This window comes from Camponotus vicinus, unplaced genomic scaffold (assembly GCF_025532165.1).
Source record: "Camponotus vicinus isolate PSW18456_S1 unplaced genomic scaffold, iyCamVici1.0 SCAF_8, whole genome shotgun sequence".
NCBI lineage: Eukaryota > Metazoa > Arthropoda > Insecta > Hymenoptera > Formicidae > Camponotus > Camponotus vicinus.
This window is the reverse complement of record NW_028141980.1, coordinates 12,786,677-12,809,148: the sequence shown is the minus strand read 5'-3', so window position 1 is coordinate 12,809,148 and position 22,472 is coordinate 12,786,677. Positions and strand designations below refer to the sequence as shown.

Sequence of the window (22,472 nt, the reverse complement as noted above, 5' to 3'; positions counted from 1 at the left end):
TTATTAATTTTATTTATTATTAAATAAGTCCGCGCTCGCGATTCCTGGCTGTATGTTTCTTATAATTATACATTGAGAATCTCTATAGTTACGTGAATTTTTCTTGCAATTTAATTATTCTTGTGCTTAATATGAATTTATTTCAACTCCAATTATTACGTGAATTATATCGAATTAGCACGAGTAAACTCCTACGGACACTATTTAGAATCGTACACATTCATCGATATTAATCTCGCAAATGAATTAGCGCATTATTTCCTATCGATTTTGCTTCGGATGTTTCTGTAACACATAAAATTGCACTGAAAGCGTAGGTTGTAAGAATGGTCCGTCACAAGGAAACATACAGATTTCGGTAATACCTGCATTAACAAGAACACAAGTTCTGATAATAAACGGGACCATTCACGTATAAGTGGCAGTAAGCGGAGTTTACGGTATAAGAGTAGTTGGCGAACATTGAAATGTCTCTTTTCGGAATAAAAACTTAGTTATTCGACCGGCTTAATCATCTTTTGCAGTCATCCGACAGCAATATCGTGCAATAGATATCCGACGTTCATTCGCAGTGTTTAAGGCGGCATTAAATGCCTCAAGATGGATGGGTTCAGTTCCTACAATGATACGTTTGCTGGGCATTTGGTGGTTGAATGTGAATAGTTGTACCATATACATTTGCTATGCTGTAAATTTGGAGTACAATTATTGTAGAATAGAAAATCTCACATAGGAGTGACCGTTCGTGCTAAGTTCATGACTATGTCATAAGCCCTTTCTCGTTACATCTCTTGCTTTACCTCCAATTTCCATGCTTCACTCTCCGCATTCAAAAATCGATTGGCTTGTAAAAGTTATCGGGATGAATCCCTCCTCCTTCTGCTCCCTTTGTTCATTGCATTATTTTTATTATTCGTTATTCCTACTATCCGTTCCCCTCAAAATTCAAAACTTTATTAACATTACTTTTGCTATTATACGACTCGATGATGATGATTATAATATGATGATGTTGAGATATAAAATAAATTATGTAAATATATCATTTTCGCGTAACTATTTTTATTGCTCCTGCAATAAATTTTTCTTTATGGATTTTTAATTTGCGACGTTTTTTCAATGTTTAAACGTGTCAAACCATTATAAACGCAAATATCGAATATATAAAGTATCTCAAAATTATATTTTTCATTATACATCATACATAAGCATTATTTATTCGACGTAAGACGTAATACATTTATAATAGTAAAGAGTAATAGTGTAGAATAATAGTATAGAGTTATAAAGTATAAAAATACACAATTATAATTTATATTAAAAAAACTAAATATGATAATAATTATATAAATATATTCGAATATATACGAGGTAGTGATCAGAATCTATATTTTTCTATGCTTGCTTTTGCAAGTTTATGTCAAGCGCGTCAAATAACAATAAGTTTGTCGGTGGTATAGGGTATACTCCTCCGTCTTATCTGTGCTTATTTTCCAAACATTTCATCTTATTTTCCAGATGGATCTATGGAATAAACTATGCATAGGTATGCTCATCGTTTTCAAAATGATATAAAGCATTTAGCAATAATTATATTTCGTTCTTACAAGGCATTGAGAAATTAAAAACTGGATATCTGGGTGCGAAAGATTCGTTGGCCCCGTGCACGTAATTAGATTCATCGTGATCTTTAATAGTATCCGCTCTTTGTATACATTCTTCATATGATGGCGGCGCTAGAAAAAGAATAATTTCTTAAAATTTATAATAATTTTTTATTTTCTTTTATATACACACGTGCACATACAATACATAATAACTAATAATAATTTTGCAACATGAAATCATGCAACATTCATTTATATAGTACAAAATATAATCCAATATACATTTATTTTTAAGATTAATTATTAAATTTTGAAAATGATTATGTATGTATATCTCAATGAAATTTTATTTTATAAAAAAGCAGCATCTACTCACGTATGTCCCATTGGTTAACCGAAGTGCTAGGTTGATTTGCAATAGCAAAACCTATGGGTTGAGATCCTGGATAAGGCAAATTTGGTGAGGCATAGTCTGGAGACGTCGGCATTGGTGGGGGAGGATCATCATCGTATTGCATCATTGGAGCTGTAGGCTGTATAGTTTGTGTATGAGATACAGAACGCAGTGGGATTGTTCCGATCAAGATTGGATAAGTCTTGGTGATGCTGCAATGCCTATCGCAGAAATTGAATTGATTTTTAACGAACCGTCAATCAATATAAATTTATCTTAATTCAATCAAATTAAAAATTTACTGCGAGTTTAGATATAAAATAATTTTAAAAAGAATTTTCGAATTATTTATAACGTATATGATTGAATAGTAATGACATGTATATAAATTAAGATCCACATAATTTTGGAGAAATATATACGTACATTCCTGAGACGTGAATTGTAATGCGTAAGGTATAATTCTGATCTATTATACTGCAATATTCCAATTGGGATGGTGGTAACGGTGGAACTTGTAATCGTGACACAACATCGTGTATAACATATTGGCTGAACGGTCCCGTACTTAGCTCGGTCTTTATGACCGCTTTATCCCTTTCAGTCGAATTATACGGTGTTTTCGCATGGAATTCCAAGGACTTTGGAATGAGAATTATAAAAAAATGTAATTATATTCTATAGGTAAAAATTAATTTGATAGGATAGATTATATATATATAGGCAAATGATATATGGCTATAGTGAATTATGACACGCGATGACAGCGATTAAACCTACTCGTTCCAATTTAACGCAGATCTTCGTCACATTGACACTGCTGGTATTATTTAAGTTGATCATCGTTTCTATCGATTGACCTGGAACGAATCCCGTTGTCGGTATTTTAATACGCGTTTTTATCGAACCCATATTGACACAGCAGAAACAACAGAAGCTGTTACTCGTTTCGTCGTCTATGCCGAGCTAAAAAATTATAGATATATAAAAATATTATAATTATAATTAATATTATAATTATAATTAATATTATAATTATAATTATTTTTTTATATATTTGTGTGAGAAATAAATATTGATAAATATATTGTTTTGTGTATCGTCATTTTCTAGTTTGATCGCAGTTATTTTTGCTTAATATCAAGAAAAAGAAATATACACACATATAACTTTCGCATATTGATTTTACTCACACATTGTTGACTGTGATTGTTCAAATCGTAAGATGAGACTACAGTAAACGCAATCTTGCACTCGTGATTGAATCTCCACGGTCTGTCAATAATCGCTTTCGTCGTGTATCTGATGTGACCATTTACATGTTCGAAGCTACATGGTATATTGGAGGGTAGTGAAAAGGTAAAAGGGTATTTATGAATTCCTGCTGGCATCCGTACTTCTCCATCACTTGAGGAACCTGAAATATATTTGATAAATTAAAAATATGTTATTGTACTATTATATTATACATATATACCTGCAATTAATTCGAATTAATAATTGTTGAAATAATCCCATTTAAACATCTTATCATAATATTCGGTTACAGATATTATTATCATATTTTTTGATAATATCGATGTAATCTTATAAATGATAATGTTACCTGTTGTATTTCCGAACAGATAATAAGTCAAGTTAAAATAATGTTCGTTTGCTCGGAAATGATCAACCTCAGTCTGATCGCGTCCATGAGAATCTTTTCTAGTTCTCGTTCTTTTCCAGCTAACATTAGCTTCTCCCTTAATCGATAATTTCAGAGCTGCGATAAAAAAAAATATATATTTCTTTTTATTGTCTTTTTATTTATCCTATTTTTTTATATTAAAATGTTATATATTTAAAAATAATTGATCTTTTCTTTCTGTCGCTCTCTTCTTTATATATTGAAACTTGATCATCACAATCAAACATAATAATTATTTTTTTTACATAGTAATTATTTTTTTTACAAACAGTAATTATTTTTTTTACTCTCTATATAACAGTTTAAAAATTTTGACAAAAATAAAAAAAGATCAATTTTTTAAAAATGAAACAAACGATTTAGAAAAGAAATTTTCACATTACAACAATATTACGTTTACAGCGCTTGGAATTCAGTGTCAATCAAAAACGTATCAACAGAATTTCCAAATACATAATATATGCGTTGCATAACCGGCTATAGTCGGTATATATAAAAATAGATGCGCGAAAATGGTAATGCTGTGTCTCACGTTATATAGAGAGATATATCAGTAGTTTTAGCAATCTAACGGATTTCAGTAACTGGAATCATCTTCTAATAAATTTATTTTTAGTCTGTTTACAACTTTAAAAATGTAGATTGTATAGAATATACATATATTATAATTTTAATCTTCAAAAAATTTAGAAATATAGGTGGAAATTATTTTACAATATGACTTGATATCACACGAGTGATAATAAAAAAAGTCTTGGGAAATATAATCCTCATATATTTATTCCAGTATTATTCAAAAAATAATTGTGCATTTTAATAATTATAATTTCATTCTCCTAAAATGAATGTGAGATTAAGATAGTATTAGTAGATCTACTTGAAACGTTGTTTGTCAGAACATCGTTCTGATAACACACTTCTGTGAATCGATAATAATGCATATTAAATTGACATTTTTCATTCGCACTTGATATTTAATTCGCTACGTAATTGTTTAATGTATTATTTCTCTTTATTTTTATAAAGTGTATGCAGAATAAAAAATTTCACAGCTTTGTTACTTACTATATTATAGAATGGCCAACAACATAAGACGATATATCTCGCACATGTAGTGCATCTCATGTTGGTAAATGACGTCATAACAAAAGCATCTGATAAGAAGTTATGACTAACAGAATTTTATAAGTACGTACACACATTTACTTATCGTAATTGGTGAAAAAAATATTATATTCGATATTTTATTTATTTCATCATAAAAGCACCGAGTAGAAATAAAAAAACCGAGTATAAAGATATCGTGAAGATATTAAAATGTATAATTATAGAGAAATTATTTCTATAAATACAACTTAATTAACTGTATTTAATTAATTTAAATGCGTTGTATTTTGATAGAATAATAGAAATTTCTGATAATTAATTTTTATTACTTGATAATTAATGTTTTTTCATTTAATTTCATTTAATTTTTTATCCCTTTTTTATGAAACTACAAAGCTTGAAGTTTGAAAAAATAAGGTCTCTTCCAAGATGCTAGTACTTGTTCAGTCTTTTCTGCTTTCTCAATTTGAATTTCACTCATCCATAGAACAGATATTCAAATATTCATTTATTATGTGTAAATCACACAATGACACATTCCTCGTGAAAGTCGGCGCCTCTTTTTTACGACACTGGTTTCACGCTTCACGCATTTTTCACACGCATGTGCGCACTTTGACGTCCGACGACACGGCGCCTGTGGTATGTTGTATAATCGCTCGATACTGTTTGATCTCGTGCCGCGACACGTATATGCTGAACACTATTTACCTCTGATAGATTTCTCCCTGGCCAAGTCGACGATAACATTGCCGGTGACTCGTTCGCCAGGTGCATAAGTAGCGCCTGGTCGATCGAACTCGATGCGAAAAGTCTTCAACGACGGCATCTGGGAATATATTAAGCTTTTTCTCGAGTTGGATCGAGGTCGAGTGACATGTGTTCCCGAAGTAGGCAACTCTAAGCCCAACAGATAAACAGAATGGACGACTGACATGAGTACGAATCCTCTCGCGACGCTGGTACCGTATGTTCTGACTGATTGCCAGTCGAGCTAGCGTCGAGAATTGTATGTGGGTGGTGAGTTTGCCCATTGGAAACGTCATCAGAGTGCGTGCCATGTCGCTTCCCTCATGATAATACAATAGTAGTAGGAGATTTCTCGTTCCTGATCTTTCTTCTTTAAATAAATCGCTACAGGATTATAATATGATAAGATATTAAGGTAACATTAACAGAAAATACTACAATAACAACTTTTTAAAATAATGACGAATAAAAACATGTCAAAATTATTTAGAAATAATGAAGCATTGAGAAATATTCGATATAATATTCGATATAAAATATAATTCCCATTAAAAAAGTAATGTGTTATATCTACCATTTTAACAAAGAAAAATTGTGTGTGTAAACAATTGGATAAAAAATAAGCGTATATAAATATGCATTTCGAATATGTTTAGCAAAATTTTAGTAAATAGGCTTTTAATACAGATATTAATATGAATATATAGTTTTTAATATGGATTTAATATGTATTTATTAAATACATATAAAACTGCAAAACACTTGAGTCATCTAATGATCAACCACGCATGGAAAATGTTAAATAAGTTAATAAAGGTTAAAAACGTGAGTCAATGTACAATTATATACGTCATATATGTATAATATATAACGTCTATTGTAGTTTGATAAAAATAGAAATCTTTCAGACGTCAATGTTTTACGAGGAATTATTACTATAATGTGGCATATAATATCAAGTACAAGGTTATCATTTCTTTGTACATGATGTGTCATAGTAACGTGAAAATTATCAGTCAATGCGAATTACGAATATTAAATTTCGAATTATTTTATCTAAACAGGAAATGTCATTAAGAGATAAGATGATTTAATGTATTACGCGACATGTACCTGCTTTCATTGAGAATTCTGGGAGTGATGTATTTTTATTTTCCGAACCATTGTGCTACTTTCGTAAGTGATTTTCATCAGATCTATTAATGGTCAATCGATGATTACGTGGAATTGTATGCGCGTTTTTATGCAAGTTTATTAAGCTGCAAATTGCAGACTGTCATTCGGTTATCTTAATCGATTGCTTATCAAATTAAAATAGTCGAAGTAATCAATGAGATAAATTATCAAATAATTCTTTTGAATTTATATTTATATACTGTGAAAATTTTTATTCTTCTGAAATAAAAGATTGCTTGATAATGACTTTCATCAGTATGCCTCGTCATTTCAAATTCGTATTGTACGCATCCGCTATCTGACGGTTTCTGATACTACTATGTAACTTCCGTCAACTCGTATGATATGATTTAGAGATTAAATAAATTAAATATAAAAGAAATAACTACAACTATACCAATAATAGTTCACACATTCTAGGCGTTACTTTATGATATACGTGAAACAAAATTTTCAACAAAATATAAAATAAGGATAAACACAAAATTTTTTTTAATTTTAAATTTTTATTTATTTATTTATTTATTTTAATTGTAACTCAATAATCTATTAAGTAGAAATAATTTAATAGTATGAATGTATTTCATTTGAAATAATGAGATTAATTTTCTTTTTTTAATATTTTTTAGGTGAATTTATAAGTAAAATATTGATCATATAATAAACACATCTAATATATAAAAATAATATAAAATTGTAGCATAAATACAATATATATAGCATAATTATATTTTTCATATATAATGTTAGGAATTTAAAGATTGGATATTTAGGCGCAACAAGTTTATTAATACATATACTTATTGTTAGACTTGCTTCAATAGATATTACAAGAAGCAAGAAACGCGATAAGTTTCTAGGTTTGGAACGAGGGATTGTGCAACATGCCACAATAATTCAAGGATTCAAAGAAGAGAATGCGTTGGATAGAAATACAAAGTAATTAAGAACGAAAAAACAATTTGCAATTGTATAAAACTTACTAATAATAGTAATATTCCATAATTATGTTATATTTTATAATTCAGTATATTGTATTATAAAGAGCATTAAACATTGAAATATTATGCTATTATGAAAATTCTAATAAAATAATGTAAAAAATGTTTATTATATTAGAGTTTAACTATTATTATATTAGGGTTTAATTATTATATTAGAGTTGAACATTTGAATTCTTTATATTTTATGTGTGGATAGAATATACTGCTGATTCATCACAATATTTGATATATAAATAATTGGTATGTTCTACGTAAATTAATAAAAAATTAATTTAGTAAAACGGAAATGCAAATGAAATAAGCGAAACAAAGATATAAGAAATATTTACATAAAATGATTTATCGTTTAAGAAGTCACGGATGGTATAAATAATTATTAACAACTACAAACAATTTCATTAAAGCAAAGTCCGTTTTCTATCAACATGAAACAAGAAATAACTGGTTTTCATTCTAAATTGTTGGATAATTATTAATGATAAAGATAAGAAGACATGAATAGAAACTCTAATGCGTTTTCATATTCAAATACTAATCACTTAAAAGCGGTTGAAATGTTTTCATTGCGTTCGATATTTATCAACATAAACGGACGTATCCAAATAACATTACTTGTTATCGAAGCAAAAAGAAATATTTCAATTTGTTTTATCAACTATACAACGCATGTTTGCACAACATTTGCACAATTTTTTTGCATATTTTTTTTAAATTAAAAATCGAAAAGTATGACGAAAGAGAATCGAGACTAAACTTTTCATATATACACACACACATATATGAAAAGTTAGTGTGAATTCTTTTCTTATCATTGGATTCTTTAGTTTTGATATGATCGAATCAATAATATGAGCGTATGACGTAGAAGTATTATTAATAAATATCAAATAGTAAAAATATCAAGAATAATAATATAACATTTCTAGTGTCGCAGTATTCTGTAGTATAAGCTTTCTAAGATGTTAAATTATAAAATCAATCGCGTGAATTTTATTTTATAGATATTGTAATGATGATTATAAGTATAAATTGGAAATGCACGAAGAATTTATTGCTTAGGTGATATGTACACAATTTGATCTGGATATCAGTATTTTCCCTGTATATATCTGCTCTCTACTGGTCTTTGATATTACTAGTTTCCCACATTGCTCGGATGATATAAATCAAATGAAAAAGGTAATTTGTTATCAACAACATGATAATTTTTTTAAAATTTTAATTCAACTTTTTTTAATGATTTAATATAAATTATGAAAATTTTTTTCTTGAAAACATCATGAAATAAAACAATACTATATTATTGGAATATATTTTTTAATAATCTTTTTTCTAAAATTGATTAAACTTTCATTGAGTTTTCAATATGCAAATTTAATTAAGCAGAGTTAATGCATGGGAATTATTATAGATAATTTATTTTCTTTTATTTTATGTAGATAATCAATCTTGAATTTATCAAATAATAAAAGGGAAATTCAAAATATTAGCGAAATATACAGAATCTTGCTTTTTGCGATTAGTTGCTTCATTGAAAGTGTTATCTAACGATGTTAAATATAAGATTATGTAATTTTCTCTTCCTTCTTATATCTCAAATATTTAGTATCTACCGTCTAAATTCAATTCGAAGCATCTCTGTGTCTGTAGCTCTTGCCAAAAACTGACGCGTTCATAGAGTAGTGCCAATCGATGAGCTGTTGATGAGAAGGCCAAATCAGATTCCTCCACGCGCACTTTCATAGTGCGTACTATAGTGCCTTACTAATTAGAGGACGAACTGTACTAGGTAAACGGGCTTGAACCAACATTAAAGCATATTAGATTTTGCAATATACCTGCATGTACTACACGTCTACCTGTTAGATAGATAGACTGTTGCGTAGCAGACCTCAATAAGTCCACAGTATCTTCATGAATTTCCTCGACATAAACATAACTTTTGATAGACTATCGATAGACTTTATTACTTTTATAGACTAGAAAGAGCGTTAATTAAAACTTAAAGACTGATAATTTTATTAAATTTATTATTTTAATATACGTGATGAACATGACATATTTAATTGCGCATGTAAATTACAAAACTTATTTATTTTTCACAAGTTTTAAAAGATATCTTTGCGTAAAGATAAGAAAATAGATTCACATAATTTATTTTTAGTTTTTTGTTATATAATAAATTTTGTTAACAATAAATAATAAATAATATTAAAATGTGAAACATATTATAACGCGTGTTTGTGATAAAATAAAAAACAAAAGAAACTAAATTTTCTAGTACAAAATTAATAAAAATATGACGGTATTCTTAGATAAAAATATTTTAAAATCATAAAGACCCCATAAGAATTGTTAAAGTTGTAAATAACATCGAACGCGAATGTGAATGATTATTGAAAGAGCATATACGAGGGAGAAAACAACAGACTGCCCCAGGGCCGAGCTGAATGCGGGAAGGGTGGCTTGCGGCGGATGCGAAGCGGGTGGTGCGGGGTTAACTTCTATATTGCAACCCCTCAGTAGCGTGCCGGCCATCGCCGAAGTGGCATCTTCGTGTCGACGCTTCGTTCTCCTCGCGACGCAAAATTTGGTTCGACTCGACGAGTGCGTTTATCCATTTAGGATTAGATTTTTTTGATCAGCGCGATACGAGATTTCGCGTTTCGCCATTTCAGGCACCACAACGTTACCGTTCACATCTTGGCGCAGCTAGACAACGTGATGATTTTCTTCGACAACGACGATCAACAGGTTAATCTCTAATCGGCTAACTGGTGTATTGCTTTGGCCAATGATCTCGTGTATATCGTCGTATTTATTTATTTTACGATGTAATTGACACGTGTGTCTTATTATTTATTATCCATATCATTTATTACATATTTTAATATAGACAATACGTTATGTGTGCGTGTGGCAATTAGTGTTTGAATGCTGTTGTATGATTTGGAAAATGACTTTTTGAATGATCAATCTTCCTTTGTTAAAATTTTTTATTGTCATAAGATTGTATATTTTCTGATTTTCTAAAGCAACAGGTAAATAGGAAAAATTTGACTGAAATAAAAACATTTAAAAATATTTATTTGGAAAACACTGAATTTTTGTTTAACTAAACGTCGTTATTTTTTAAAAATAAATTCATTATTTTGTATAATAATTATTATATTGATGGACTTTTTATTTTGATTAAAAGAGCAATGCTAATGAAGTAATAATTTAAAATATTTTATGCTTTTTTTATTTTATTTAAATCAATATATAATTTTCGACAGATTTCGATCGTGAACTTGACATAGGTGCGTTTTAACCTTGCGATTATAAGTCATGCGCTATATTACAGAGTAGCATCGCGCGCGCATAAATTTCATCACGATAATTAATTAATCAGAAATCGATTAAATATGAGATGAAGTAATTTTTCGTTTAATTAAATCTATTTAAGATAACTTTCTGGAAAATCGAAGTTTTAAAGAAATATAAAATGATTAAGTGTATGTAAAACTTAAATTCTTTCTCCTCTCTGTCTTTCTCTCTGTGTATCCTTTTCTCTCTTTATGTGTGTGTGTGTGTGTGTGTGTGTGTGTGTGTGTGTGTGTGTGTGTGTGTGTGTGTGTGTTAGAGAGAGAGAGGAAATCATTTCTAAAATAAATAATTATATGCGAAAATTTGTCTTAAGCTTTATATATTATGCTTTCAATTTTAATGTAAATAAAAAACTATTGATTACTGAACTCCATATATATATATATATATATATATATATATATGAAAAAAATTTGTTAAAAAAATTACGTATATGTGATAATTTCATTTTTGTAATTATATTTCTTATTTAACATAAATGTTAAATTTTGTATTCTCTTTTCGTGTTTGACAGTCCAGAAAACTTGTTTAGCTAGAACGATAATTAAGAGCATTTATTCCGCAACATTTTTCAATTATGTAGATTTATATAAAAATTGAATTTGACAGCAAATCCATTGAAATGAGAAGAGCGGTTGTCGTAGACGACATTTACGGATTAGCTTGAAAGCCGACGGCAATCGTTTCTGCAACGCGACAATGACAAAGTCACGATAAGTACCCGGCTCAGAGCGTCGATCTGTCAGAGATAACGCGATCCGGAAGGAAGGTAAATCCGTCAGAGAGACTTTGTGTCGGAGATGGCTACCAACAGTCCCGGACAATCGATTCATCTGAAATCTCCGAGGAGCCCACGGCAGTTGCCAGCGCTACCTCGCCTTCAGCAGCAGATGCCGATCGCCGAACAAAGGAGTCCGACTCGCGGTCAATCGTTGACCAAGTCGCCCGGTACCCCGCTGGTCTTCGAATTTCCGCCCGAGTACTACCCGGAGACACCCAATACGAACTTCGACTTCGACGAGTTTGGGCGCGCCGGCGAGCTCGAGCAGCAGCGCGGGCCCAGGAGTCCCAGAAGCCCCAGGAGTCCCAGTTACTATACCCGCGTTACGGGTCCACCGCGCAGTCCCATGACTCCCAACAGCGAAATACTGCACTCACCTGGCCACAAATCGCCCATCTTTCAGTTCTGCGATCCGCGCAAGAATCTGAAACAAGCAGCGAGCTACCCAATGTCAGCGACCTCGTCATCGACGATCGATCGTAGTAGATCAGTCAATTCATCATGCAGTTATGGTCAGAGGAGTCCGAAACCCTTTGATCGGCGAAGAAATTCCTGCTTCGGCTTGATGAGCTTGAAGAGTCCCATGTCGCCGACAATAGTAACGCCGACGTCGCATAACTCGACCAGTCCGAAAACGGATCGAAGTCCGGATGTGGATCAGAAGGGTGTCAGCAGGGAGACCGTGGGATACAACAGTAACGACACGGGCAAAACATCATCTATGGAGGGTTCTCTTGGTATGCACGAAAAAGCCGCCGAGGGAACCGGCGAAAGCTCGAAAAGTATAAAGATGAACGGGCGCTTCAATAAGAGTCAAGGATGCCTGGACGAAGTTGGTCGTGAATATCATGAGGATTTAAAAAAGCGCTCGAAACATAGAAGGGGCGAAAAAAATATATCTCGACGATCGACCAGCGATCTGACAGACATGGGCGAGGCTGATACTGAGATCACTATGCTATCCAGCCCCAGAAGGAGAGGCTCTATGAAAGGCGGTCTTGGTGAGTTTCTTCCCTTTTCCACGAAACTTTTTCATCTCCGTTTAACGAAGGATATTTTTCGATTATATTCTTCTCTGTCTCTTATTTCTGTATTGGTGGCGCGATTTTGGCAATAAACGACAGCCGATGTTCTCAAGAAGCACGAAATGTTTGTTTTCTCTTTCTTTTCTGACGAGAGTTATTTGATTAAAGATATTATATAACGTAGCCTAATAACTGCATTAAACGTAAATAAAAATATTTATAATTTTGTGATAAATTTTAATAACTTTTTAACAATTAAATTTCTAACAATTGCGATATTCTTACTCTCTCTAATTTAATACCGTTCATTTAATATCGTATTTTTCAAAAATTTTATAAATTAAAATCTCCCTTTAACTTTCTCTCTCTCTCTCTCTCTTATTTTGATAATTGATTTAATTTTATATTAACTTTATTATAACTAAGATTCACTTATTATTAACAACTATATTGTTAATATTTACATTTGCAAGCATTATGATAGCGTACACATTTATAATAATACAATAATTTAAAATAAATAATTTAAATATTAATAAAATGCAAACTTTTTGTGTTCCAATATTCCAATATTTATAATATCGCGGTCATCACAATCACAGTAGATTTTTTGCGTGGAATATTGTGATTAAAGTCTTTACTATAGCGAGCGTGACGCAGATCGATTCGGGTGGAAACGAGAATTACGACGACGACACGTGAATAATCTCGGCACGTGCACTGGCCACCGATAATTGGCCTCCGTGGAAGTGAAATTTGGGATTTTGCCATGGCAAAATTCGTAGTCTGCGAATCACTTGTTCTTTTAATCCAACCGAGTACTCTTCTATTGATGAAAATCCATAACGCACTTTAATAATGGGCATAATGCAAGCTTTGTAATTTATGTGCTAAACGCATCCGTAATTTATACACGCGCATGTACATATACATATATGTATGTATACATATATACAAGAAGCTCTCATAATTACTTTTTGGCATGAATCTGTATGATGTGTGATCAGATCAAAGAGAATAAATAAAATTGATTCAATCTCTTTATTTATTTTGATATTTTCTTCTTTTTGAATCTTTTCTTATTTCCAATTTTCTTTTTTCGTTTTTGTTATCCTGCTTTTTGCGTTCTCTTTATCTTTTCTTTATTTATTGTATCTTTTCGCTCCTGAATAAAGCTAAATGAAAAAGCTGTAGTATACTCTTGAGATTTAATCCTCCAATTCTCTTCGATTATTGGCCATTCGACTTTCATTAGTTTGGTAGTTTCATTGGTTAGATTGGTAGGAAAATCATTCCGTGAAACACGTGTGAAATTATAAATTTGACAGATTTGCGAGATATTTCTCATATAATAGAGTGTCAGAGACATTATTGAAATATTACTTGATTTGAGGAAAATTAAATATCGGTTAGTTGAATTGAGATGACATTTTATTGAAATATATATTTTGCGGGAGCTTATTTATAATCCTTGAATAATAAGAACTTATCTTTCAATATCACGGTGGTAATAGTAAAAATATTAAAAGTATCTTAATATAAAACTATTTTACTGTTTAGTGAAATTGAAATTAATGTAAAAGTAGATTACTGTTTAGTGAATTTTAAATGTATATTCCTGATGTATATTCGTTTCGTAAAGAGACGCCACTCTCATATTTCTCGCCATCGAAAATTTATTCTCGCAAGTGTTCTCGGATCATGAAAATTTAATGGGCATAACATAACATCGATGATGAACATTTCCTCAAACATCGCGCTCTCACAACAATATATCAGTACACGATGTAACATACACACCGAAATAGTATGGCGCATCATGATGCGGTTTACTGTTTGACGATCCCTTTTGAACACACGATGCAAGTGGGCTGGGTTAGATTTTCATGAAACTCTCGTATGCAATTATGTTACAGCATATCTGGCATCCAGACGTGGCTCCCGCGATAGTCAATGTTCCAACATATCCAACGTTACCAATGAAGATGTAGGTCCTTTAAATTTTAACGCTCATCCGCGCGGCCGACAACGCAGAACTTCGAATTTTCTTGAGCTGCCAGGTGAGTGCATTTATAATTACCAAATATGTATATCTATGTTCAAAGTTCAAGATTGAAGTAATATATTTTCTGAGTTTTTTAAGAATTGAAGAATTAAAGTAATGATCATGATAAAATGAAAAATGATTTATTCCATTAGCACAAAAGAAAGATTTATATATTTATAATATATTTATATATTTATGGTATAAAATATATATTATAATATAACAAAAGAATTTAACATGTCTCGATTAAATTGAGTTAGTTTTGATCTATGACTTGTAATACAAAAGAGAGCATAACATTTATATAATACATTTATATAAGATATATATGTATATGTATAAAATATTAAAATTATAAAAGAAATTATGCAAGATTTTACAATAATTAGTTTTTTCTTAACTAGTTTTCACGTGGCAAAATGTTACATAAGACGATATAAAAGGCAAAGCTTTACTTTGCTGTTATTTTACTTAATTATTTTACTTAATTATGGTACCTTTTGTTTTGTATGTTTTTCCGATATTCTTAATAGAGTATCATGCTTTTTCTTGGACCAAATTTAATATTTATTTTATGTATAACTTATAAAATTATTAAAATTTGTATTTTCTTTGACAAAAATTTCAATTTTTTACGCATATTTTTTATATATTGTTTAGTAAGATAACTCTCTTTTATATATATCTATAACTATTTTATTATTCTTCACATTTATCTGCTACATAGAAGTTATCTAAAGATATTTTTCTAATTATATCTAATAATTATTAGACTATAACGTAATTGTCTATAGTTTATATGATATTCGTGTTAGTTTTTAGAGTTTCGTATTGTATACTTTTTCCATGTATGCCTATTTATCGGATTGACCTTATCAAAAGCTTGACGTCATCAATTACGTTTGGCCTGGTTAAAACTTTGAATGTATAGTTTGTTCATCAAAGGAAACATCAGCAACAATAAGATAAACGCGTTCTATGAGTTCGCCGATTGGTGTGAAAGAAAATTTGTCTTGTGACATTAAAAAAATTCATGCGTATTGACAATATAAACCATATAAAAAAATTACAGCACTTCGAATATTAAAAATATCGAATATACTTCGAGTATAAAAAAACTTGTGTTTAATATTTAAATTAAACTAATATTTTTAAAATATATCATGCATAGTCTTAGAAAAATTGAATTGAACACATTTTAATTTATATATATGTATGTATGTATATATGTATACATACATATATATATATGTGTGTGTGTGTGTGTGTGTGTGTGTGTGTGTGTGTGTGTGTGTGTGTGTGTGTGTGTGTGTGTGTGTGTGTGTGTATACATATATATAAATTAAATATTTATAATCTTTGTTGAGAAATTTCAATATGTGATTTCTAATTCAACCTTTCTAAAGAAACTTTAAAAGTGACAGATTTCAATATGAGACCGACAATAGCTTTTATATTTGAAATCCAAATATGCATAATCTGCGGTATCAATCATGATTGAATATTTATTCGACATGTTGACCAGCGACATTGCTGTTAGTATGTTTACGGATAATCCTAACGTATAAATATCCTATAGAATAGAATGTAACTACACAAGCATAACTGTTCAAAAATATTATGCAGTAGTGTAGACAAAAGCAAATTAATTTATTATATTATATTTAGTGTTTTAATAACTTATTATTTCTTATGTTCTCGTAAACATTTTTATTAAAATTTTTTTGTTAGAGAAAACTGGACTTATTTTAATAATAAATTTTGACTAAATTCTCAATCAATCATTTATTTAAACATGATTTAGACATGTTACGATTATTAACAATAAAATCATTATAACTCTTGATAAGTTGCAATGCGAACAAGGTTTGACAGAAGTCGTTTATTTCCAAATGAATAGCTCGATGTATCGATCAGAGTCTACTACTTTTCCATGATTGCTGATAAATTCGCTGTCAATATTCAAGAGTGAGCACATTCTATTATACAATATTATTATGTACATTTTGCAAAAATATCGTGCAATTTATTGGACTTTGTGTGGAAATGAATTTTATTCAACATCGAATTTTTAATATCGTACTACTGACTTCAATTTTTATTTTTTTTAAATGCACACGATGCATTTATTCTCCTGAAATTTTACTTTGCACGAATTTTTATTATACGAATTCAAGAACAAATAGAAAGAGAGTAAACTGTCATCTTGACATACTAGCTCTATTTTCCTACATCACCTTTTATATTCCGATTGTGGCAAAAGATAACGATATCATACAATTTAATGTAGGAAATTAATACAACATTTATTCTCATTTGCACGATCCCGTCGGTTATTATTACTTCATGCTTTGATATTATACAAATGTGAAGCAGCTTTAACATCGTTGCTTTTGCGATAATCTTTTCTTCGCGTAATGAAGACAGTAAAAGGCTAAAACGGCTTCTTGTTAAGTTTAACCATAAATGTAAACATAGTAGTATCTCCAAATTGTCCAACAGTGACTAAATAAAATAATTATATATTAATATACACGGATGTGTGCGCGAGATGTTGTTTTAGCACGTGAAATGTGCGTATCGCGCGTGTCAAATTTACGGTATAGTGAGTTAATATAAAGGAATTATGAATGTCTTCTGCACGTGTAACTGCCGCAAAATTAATTTCTAAACGTAGCCTACTTTCGAGCTAGATTTATTTACGCGAATAGCAGGTTTTCTCTCACGGATGAGAACGACGAAAGCTGTTCGTCGTGCATTTGCATTTCTAGAAACGGAGAAGGGGAGTGAGTATATATAATCTGAAAGCTCAAAGTTCTTCATTTCCTCTATAACAACGCAAAAGTTGTACCCTTATGGCAGTCGCGCCGTCTGCGATGCTTTAATTAATCGTTCATCGCACTTAAAGTTGAAGCCGTAATATTGAGTTTAATATACGTGCGCGAAGTACAAAATTAATATCAGTCGCTTGAATCACATCGCGTAGGGCAATTTCGTAGATTGCGACATCTTGCGAATGCATATCTGAATTGTAATCTTGTTTGGATCATATGTGGCTAATTGTTTTATGAAATATAATAATTGATTTAATTTCACGTTTTGATAGCTGTATATTATAATACTAGTATATTAAGTATTTTTAATGTCTTTTTCAATTAATATAAAATATTAATGCGTTTATTAGTTTGAAAATTTGGGAATGATTTAAAATCTTCTAAATCGAAAGTAATTTAATTTATCGAATTTTTTATTTCGAGCTTTATATACATAGCCGGCAGCTATTTGAATGAATCGTCCTGTCTGATCAAAAACTCTCTGATTCTGATGTAACTTGAAAACCGCATGAAATTGTCGGATTATCTAGGTATTCGAAGTAGCCACCCTAACGCGCCGGAAATTAATTACTCGCTCATCGTCTTCGTAAATACTTTGTGCAAACAGCATGAGACTCCTTGCCGCAAAGTAATTTGTGATTATAAGTTGCAACGTGTGGAATGAAGACAATAAATGATTAAGATTAATCATCAGAGATTTTCTTTCAATGTGTTTATCAGAATATTATTATTTTTTTTTTACATCAAGACAATCTCTATGTTTAATAAGATACACACATACACAAATTCACACATGCAGACAGATTTTATATATTTAATTAAAAAATGATGATCTATATAAGAATATTTTAGGAGATTACAAATCTCTTTAAAAAAAAACTTGATTATAAAAGCAGAGAGTTTCAAAGATGTGAAAATATATAATTCGAAAATTAGATTACCATATGTATGTGGGAGAATCTTAATTGATGAAAAATATATTACAATATTTAAGAAAGAATATATTATTTTAAAAAATATATTTTTTTTACGATGGTTTTTGTATAAAATTTTAGGACGAAATTTTTAGAAATCAGAAGCTCGTGCATTCTTTGGGTAGATAGCATTTTTTCGCCTTGCGTGAAATTCTCTTAGTAATGATAAGAACAGTGTACGCGGCAAAATAAAATACCTAAAGAAGATTTGTCGTTCCTTCACAAGACTTTCTGATAGAATGCTTTCTACCCTCCGTCGCTTAATTCGTTGCCTTCGACGAGATCTGTTTTATTATTCACCATTTTCTATAAACCCTCTTCTTTCTCAAGATTGGATTCCAGTAAAGCAGAATTTCGGCAGCACAGATATAATGCTCTGATCGTCTTATATAATCGTGAGTTATTAATTTTTTTATGCACATTAAAATGTAAATTTCTTACTTTCGATTTTTGTTCAATATTGTTCAGAGTGCGCGAGAAAAAATGCACAGAAAAATGTGATAAATTGATAAAATAGTTATTGATTTTTATCACTTATTTGAAACTTTTGAAAAATATTATCGGAATTTAATGTTGCAGAAATTAAATATATGAAGCTAAAACATGTATCCGTATTTTAAGTTTTATTTATATTTTATTGTTAATTTTATATATAATCGATAACAATGCACATTTTCAAAACTCAATAACGAAGACGTGTTGACATAGGTAATATCTAATTAATTTTATTAATTATATAATTAATTTATATTTATACACATAACTACGAATTTCTTGTCAAGTATCATGTGTTTCAAACTTCTCAAATGTCCAGTTGAATGTAACTATATTAAAAGTTGAAATGCTCTAATATAGGCAAAAAATGTGTACTTTTACTAGTTATCAAGTACAATCTACAGAAATACATATGAAAATAATATGACATAATTATAAGCGCGAGATTGATTGAGGAATGTTTGAATTATACGACAATATTGTTTGCCTTATCGCATGGTTAAAACACAATATGAATTATAAATATATATATTTTTTTATTGATTGATATTTGATATTGATGCATTGATTGACTACTATTTGAAATATTATGTATAGTAGAGTGTCAAACAATATGTGTCAAACAATATCAATAATGAAAAGTACAAACATGTCAAATATTTAATTTTGAGTGTGATATTATTAGAAACTTGAAAAATACAGTAGAATAGAAATATCTCATAATTTTATTCAATAAATAAAATATATCAGTTTTTTCGAATTAATCTATAAAAATGATTTAAAGATTATGATAAGATTAAACATAATCAATTTTTTTGGATAATAAAAGGATATTTAATTTAAAAAAGAAAAAAGCATATGCATATTCTATTGTACTGTTTAGTTTAATCGCATAATTTTATCGCAATACGTTAAGAAAATAGATACAAGTTTTGTGCAAAATAACTACAGCGATTCTCAACAACTAAAATGATGAGACACGTGTTTTGACATGATGCCAACAGCATGCATAAATCTACGAGTACGAGAAATCAAAAACACAAACAAATTAAAATTTGCTTCGATTTTCTTTGGATAGAATAATTCAGTTATTTTTATTAATAGTTTTATTCATGTCACTTTCATATGTTGCATAGAAAAAGCATAAATGAGAATGCATAAGATAGGAAGTGTAGTGATAGATGACTTGCGCAGTTATAAGGATAATAAATCCTATAAATCATTTTGTTAAGAATCGCTAATGATCGACGTCACTCGCGCCAGATCAGTTTTTATAGCATGCAATATTATTTATTTGAAAAGCCTTGTAAATCGGAAACGAGTCTGTTGAGTCCGATCATAAAAGTAGCGATCCAATTAAACTTGCTAACTAAACCGAATCGGTCGATCGATCCTCCTTCTTACTCGACTCAGCGGTCGGTCTTGATAAAAGAATGAGATCTTGAATCCTGAAAAATGCGTCTTGATTAGTTCATTCTCGTTTGAGAGGTCTTTTAATCGAATTCTACATGGAAGCCCGGATTGTCTTCTAGAGTATTAATATGTGATCTAAATACAAGTGCAGTTTGTGAAATATTTTTATATAAAATAATTTTTAATAAAGATTTAGAGAGTTTTTTGTGAATTAAATGTTAGTGAGAGATGCGATAGGAAGATTTTTAGGCTTTACATAATGTTGAACGATCAACTTTAATTAACAAAATTTTAATTTGGGAGGAATTTATAAAGATATTTAAATTGACATGCTAAAAGTTGTGAAAAGATATAAAAATTTGAAGTTATCATTTTTATATTATATCTCAATTTTCGTTGATTATGGTATTACGTTAATAGATTATAAAATATATGGTTTAAATTTATATATATATATATATATATATATATATATATATATATATTTGATTATATTCTAACGTATATAACAAGTTGTATTAATTCATTTTTTACGCCACGATTAAATCTGTATTTCATAGTGCGTATTCATATTGTCAGTTATTTTGTATAATTTAATACGAATTTAATACGAATAATCTGTCTCTGAAATCTTTCATATTTGTCGTGTTTAAAAACTGTAACCGATAATTATGTGTTCAGTTAATTACATACGTCGTTTGTTTGGGAAGGTTATCGATTAGTATGCGACTGGTAATATTACGTATCCGAGATCCGTTCCGACGTAGGATTTTATTACATGGGATAACTGATTATATCGCGGAATTCACAGTACATTTGTTACAATGATATTCGTACGATTTATGATATCGTCACAATAATTCTTTCTACGACAAAGCAGCTACGAGGCAATTCTTTCCGCTGTCTAATCATCCAAGTCCGTCGACACGTTTGGGTGACAAATTATAGCGAGCGGTCGCCCACGTTGACCCGCTTCATTTTCGTTATCCAAGCGAAATAGCATGCTTGAAAGTAAATGAACTCGGAAACGGTATCTCATTTGTATGTCTGTCTCTTCTCTCTTCCTATTTTTCATTCTCGTACACTATATTTCTTCCGTTTACGCTGATTTTATTACTTCGTGTATTATTACTTCGTGTTCGAAGTGTACATTTGTATATAATATATTGTATATAATATTTCAGTAAAAATGTGAGAAGCAACTTAAATGAATCAAAACATGTTGATAATTGATAACTCTTTTGATGAACAGTGTTTGACTAGTAATTATAAGAGATCGTCAGTACTCGAGTTGCATACTAAAATTATTACTATGTAATATACAGTATATTCGACGTTGAATCGATATCGCTCGGTAATGGAATTGAATATTTAACTCGACGATATTGGTTTAGCTATCATCGATTGTCGTTTATCTAGTCGTGTTAACGGTGTAATAACGTCGTACAAAAGTCGGGACGTTGTCATACGCGCTGTAAAGTGTTTCCCATGACATAAGTGTTAGTAACGCGTACGATCGCTAGCTAATTAATTACAATGGATATAAGTTCGATACACACAACAGAATAAAAGGATATATTTTAAAGCAAGAATTTTACAACGGATAAATTTGTAACTTGCTTTCGCGCAACATAGATTAATTGTCAACGTATGTCGATGTATAGGTCAATCCGTTGATTTTAATTCTATCAAAAGCCGCAATATTTATCATGCGTGCAATAAGCCGTTGTATGCTTTTGATTATTCATAGCAATCACTTTTAAATTATATTGGGAGAATATGGTGAAGCACATTAAAGTCGTTTATCAT

At 30.2% G+C, this 22,472-nt stretch overlaps 2 protein-coding genes across 4 annotated transcripts in view; one reads left to right on the top strand and one right to left on the bottom strand.

Moving 5' to 3' along the window:
• Window positions 1-1,155: 1,155 nt before the first annotated feature.
• On the bottom strand, window positions 1,156-6,879 carry LOC145976198 (arrestin domain-containing protein 17). Its single transcript, XM_083107232.1, has 9 exons — window positions 6,659-6,879; window positions 5,507-5,929; window positions 3,608-3,763; window positions 3,195-3,418; window positions 2,782-2,967; window positions 2,428-2,642; window positions 1,984-2,222; window positions 1,608-1,736; window positions 1,156-1,524 (listed from the first exon to the last, which is right to left on the bottom strand). The coding sequence occupies exons 2-9, from the start codon at window positions 5,730-5,732 to the stop codon at window positions 1,508-1,510; spliced, it is 1,392 nt and encodes a 463-aa protein (XP_082963358.1). The 5' UTR covers window positions 5,733-5,929; window positions 6,659-6,879; the 3' UTR covers window positions 1,156-1,507.
• Window positions 6,880-10,242: 3,363 nt separating this feature from the next.
• LOC145976196 (uncharacterized) overlaps window positions 10,243-22,472 on the top strand; it is a 37,382-nt gene continuing 25,152 nt past the window's right edge. For 2 of the 3 annotated variants that reach the window (XM_083107227.1, XM_083107229.1), the window contains exons 1-3: window positions 10,243-10,479; window positions 11,704-12,876; window positions 14,817-14,960. In XM_083107227.1, coding sequence (XP_082963353.1) covers window positions 11,895-12,876; window positions 14,817-14,960 — 1,126 coding nt within the window. In that variant the 5' untranslated portion in view covers window positions 10,243-10,479; window positions 11,704-11,894. Of the gene's footprint in view, window positions 10,560-11,703; window positions 12,877-14,816; window positions 14,961-22,472 lie in introns of all 3 variants that reach the window. The other variant, XM_083107228.1, reaches the window with a different exon arrangement.

Coding starts and splice junctions, on each gene's coding strand:
- LOC145976198 (XM_083107232.1), bottom strand. CDS start 5,732: ATGTCAGTCGTCCATTCTGTTTATCTGTTGGGCTTAGAGTTGCCTACT. Junction 3,419..3,607: donor TCTGTTCGGAAATACAACAG/GTAACATTATCA, acceptor AATATATTTCAG/GTTCCTCAAGTGATGGAGAA. Junction 1,737..1,983: donor GGTTAACCAATGGGACATAC/GTGAGTAGATGC, acceptor TTCTTTTTCTAG/CGCCGCCATCATATGAAGAA.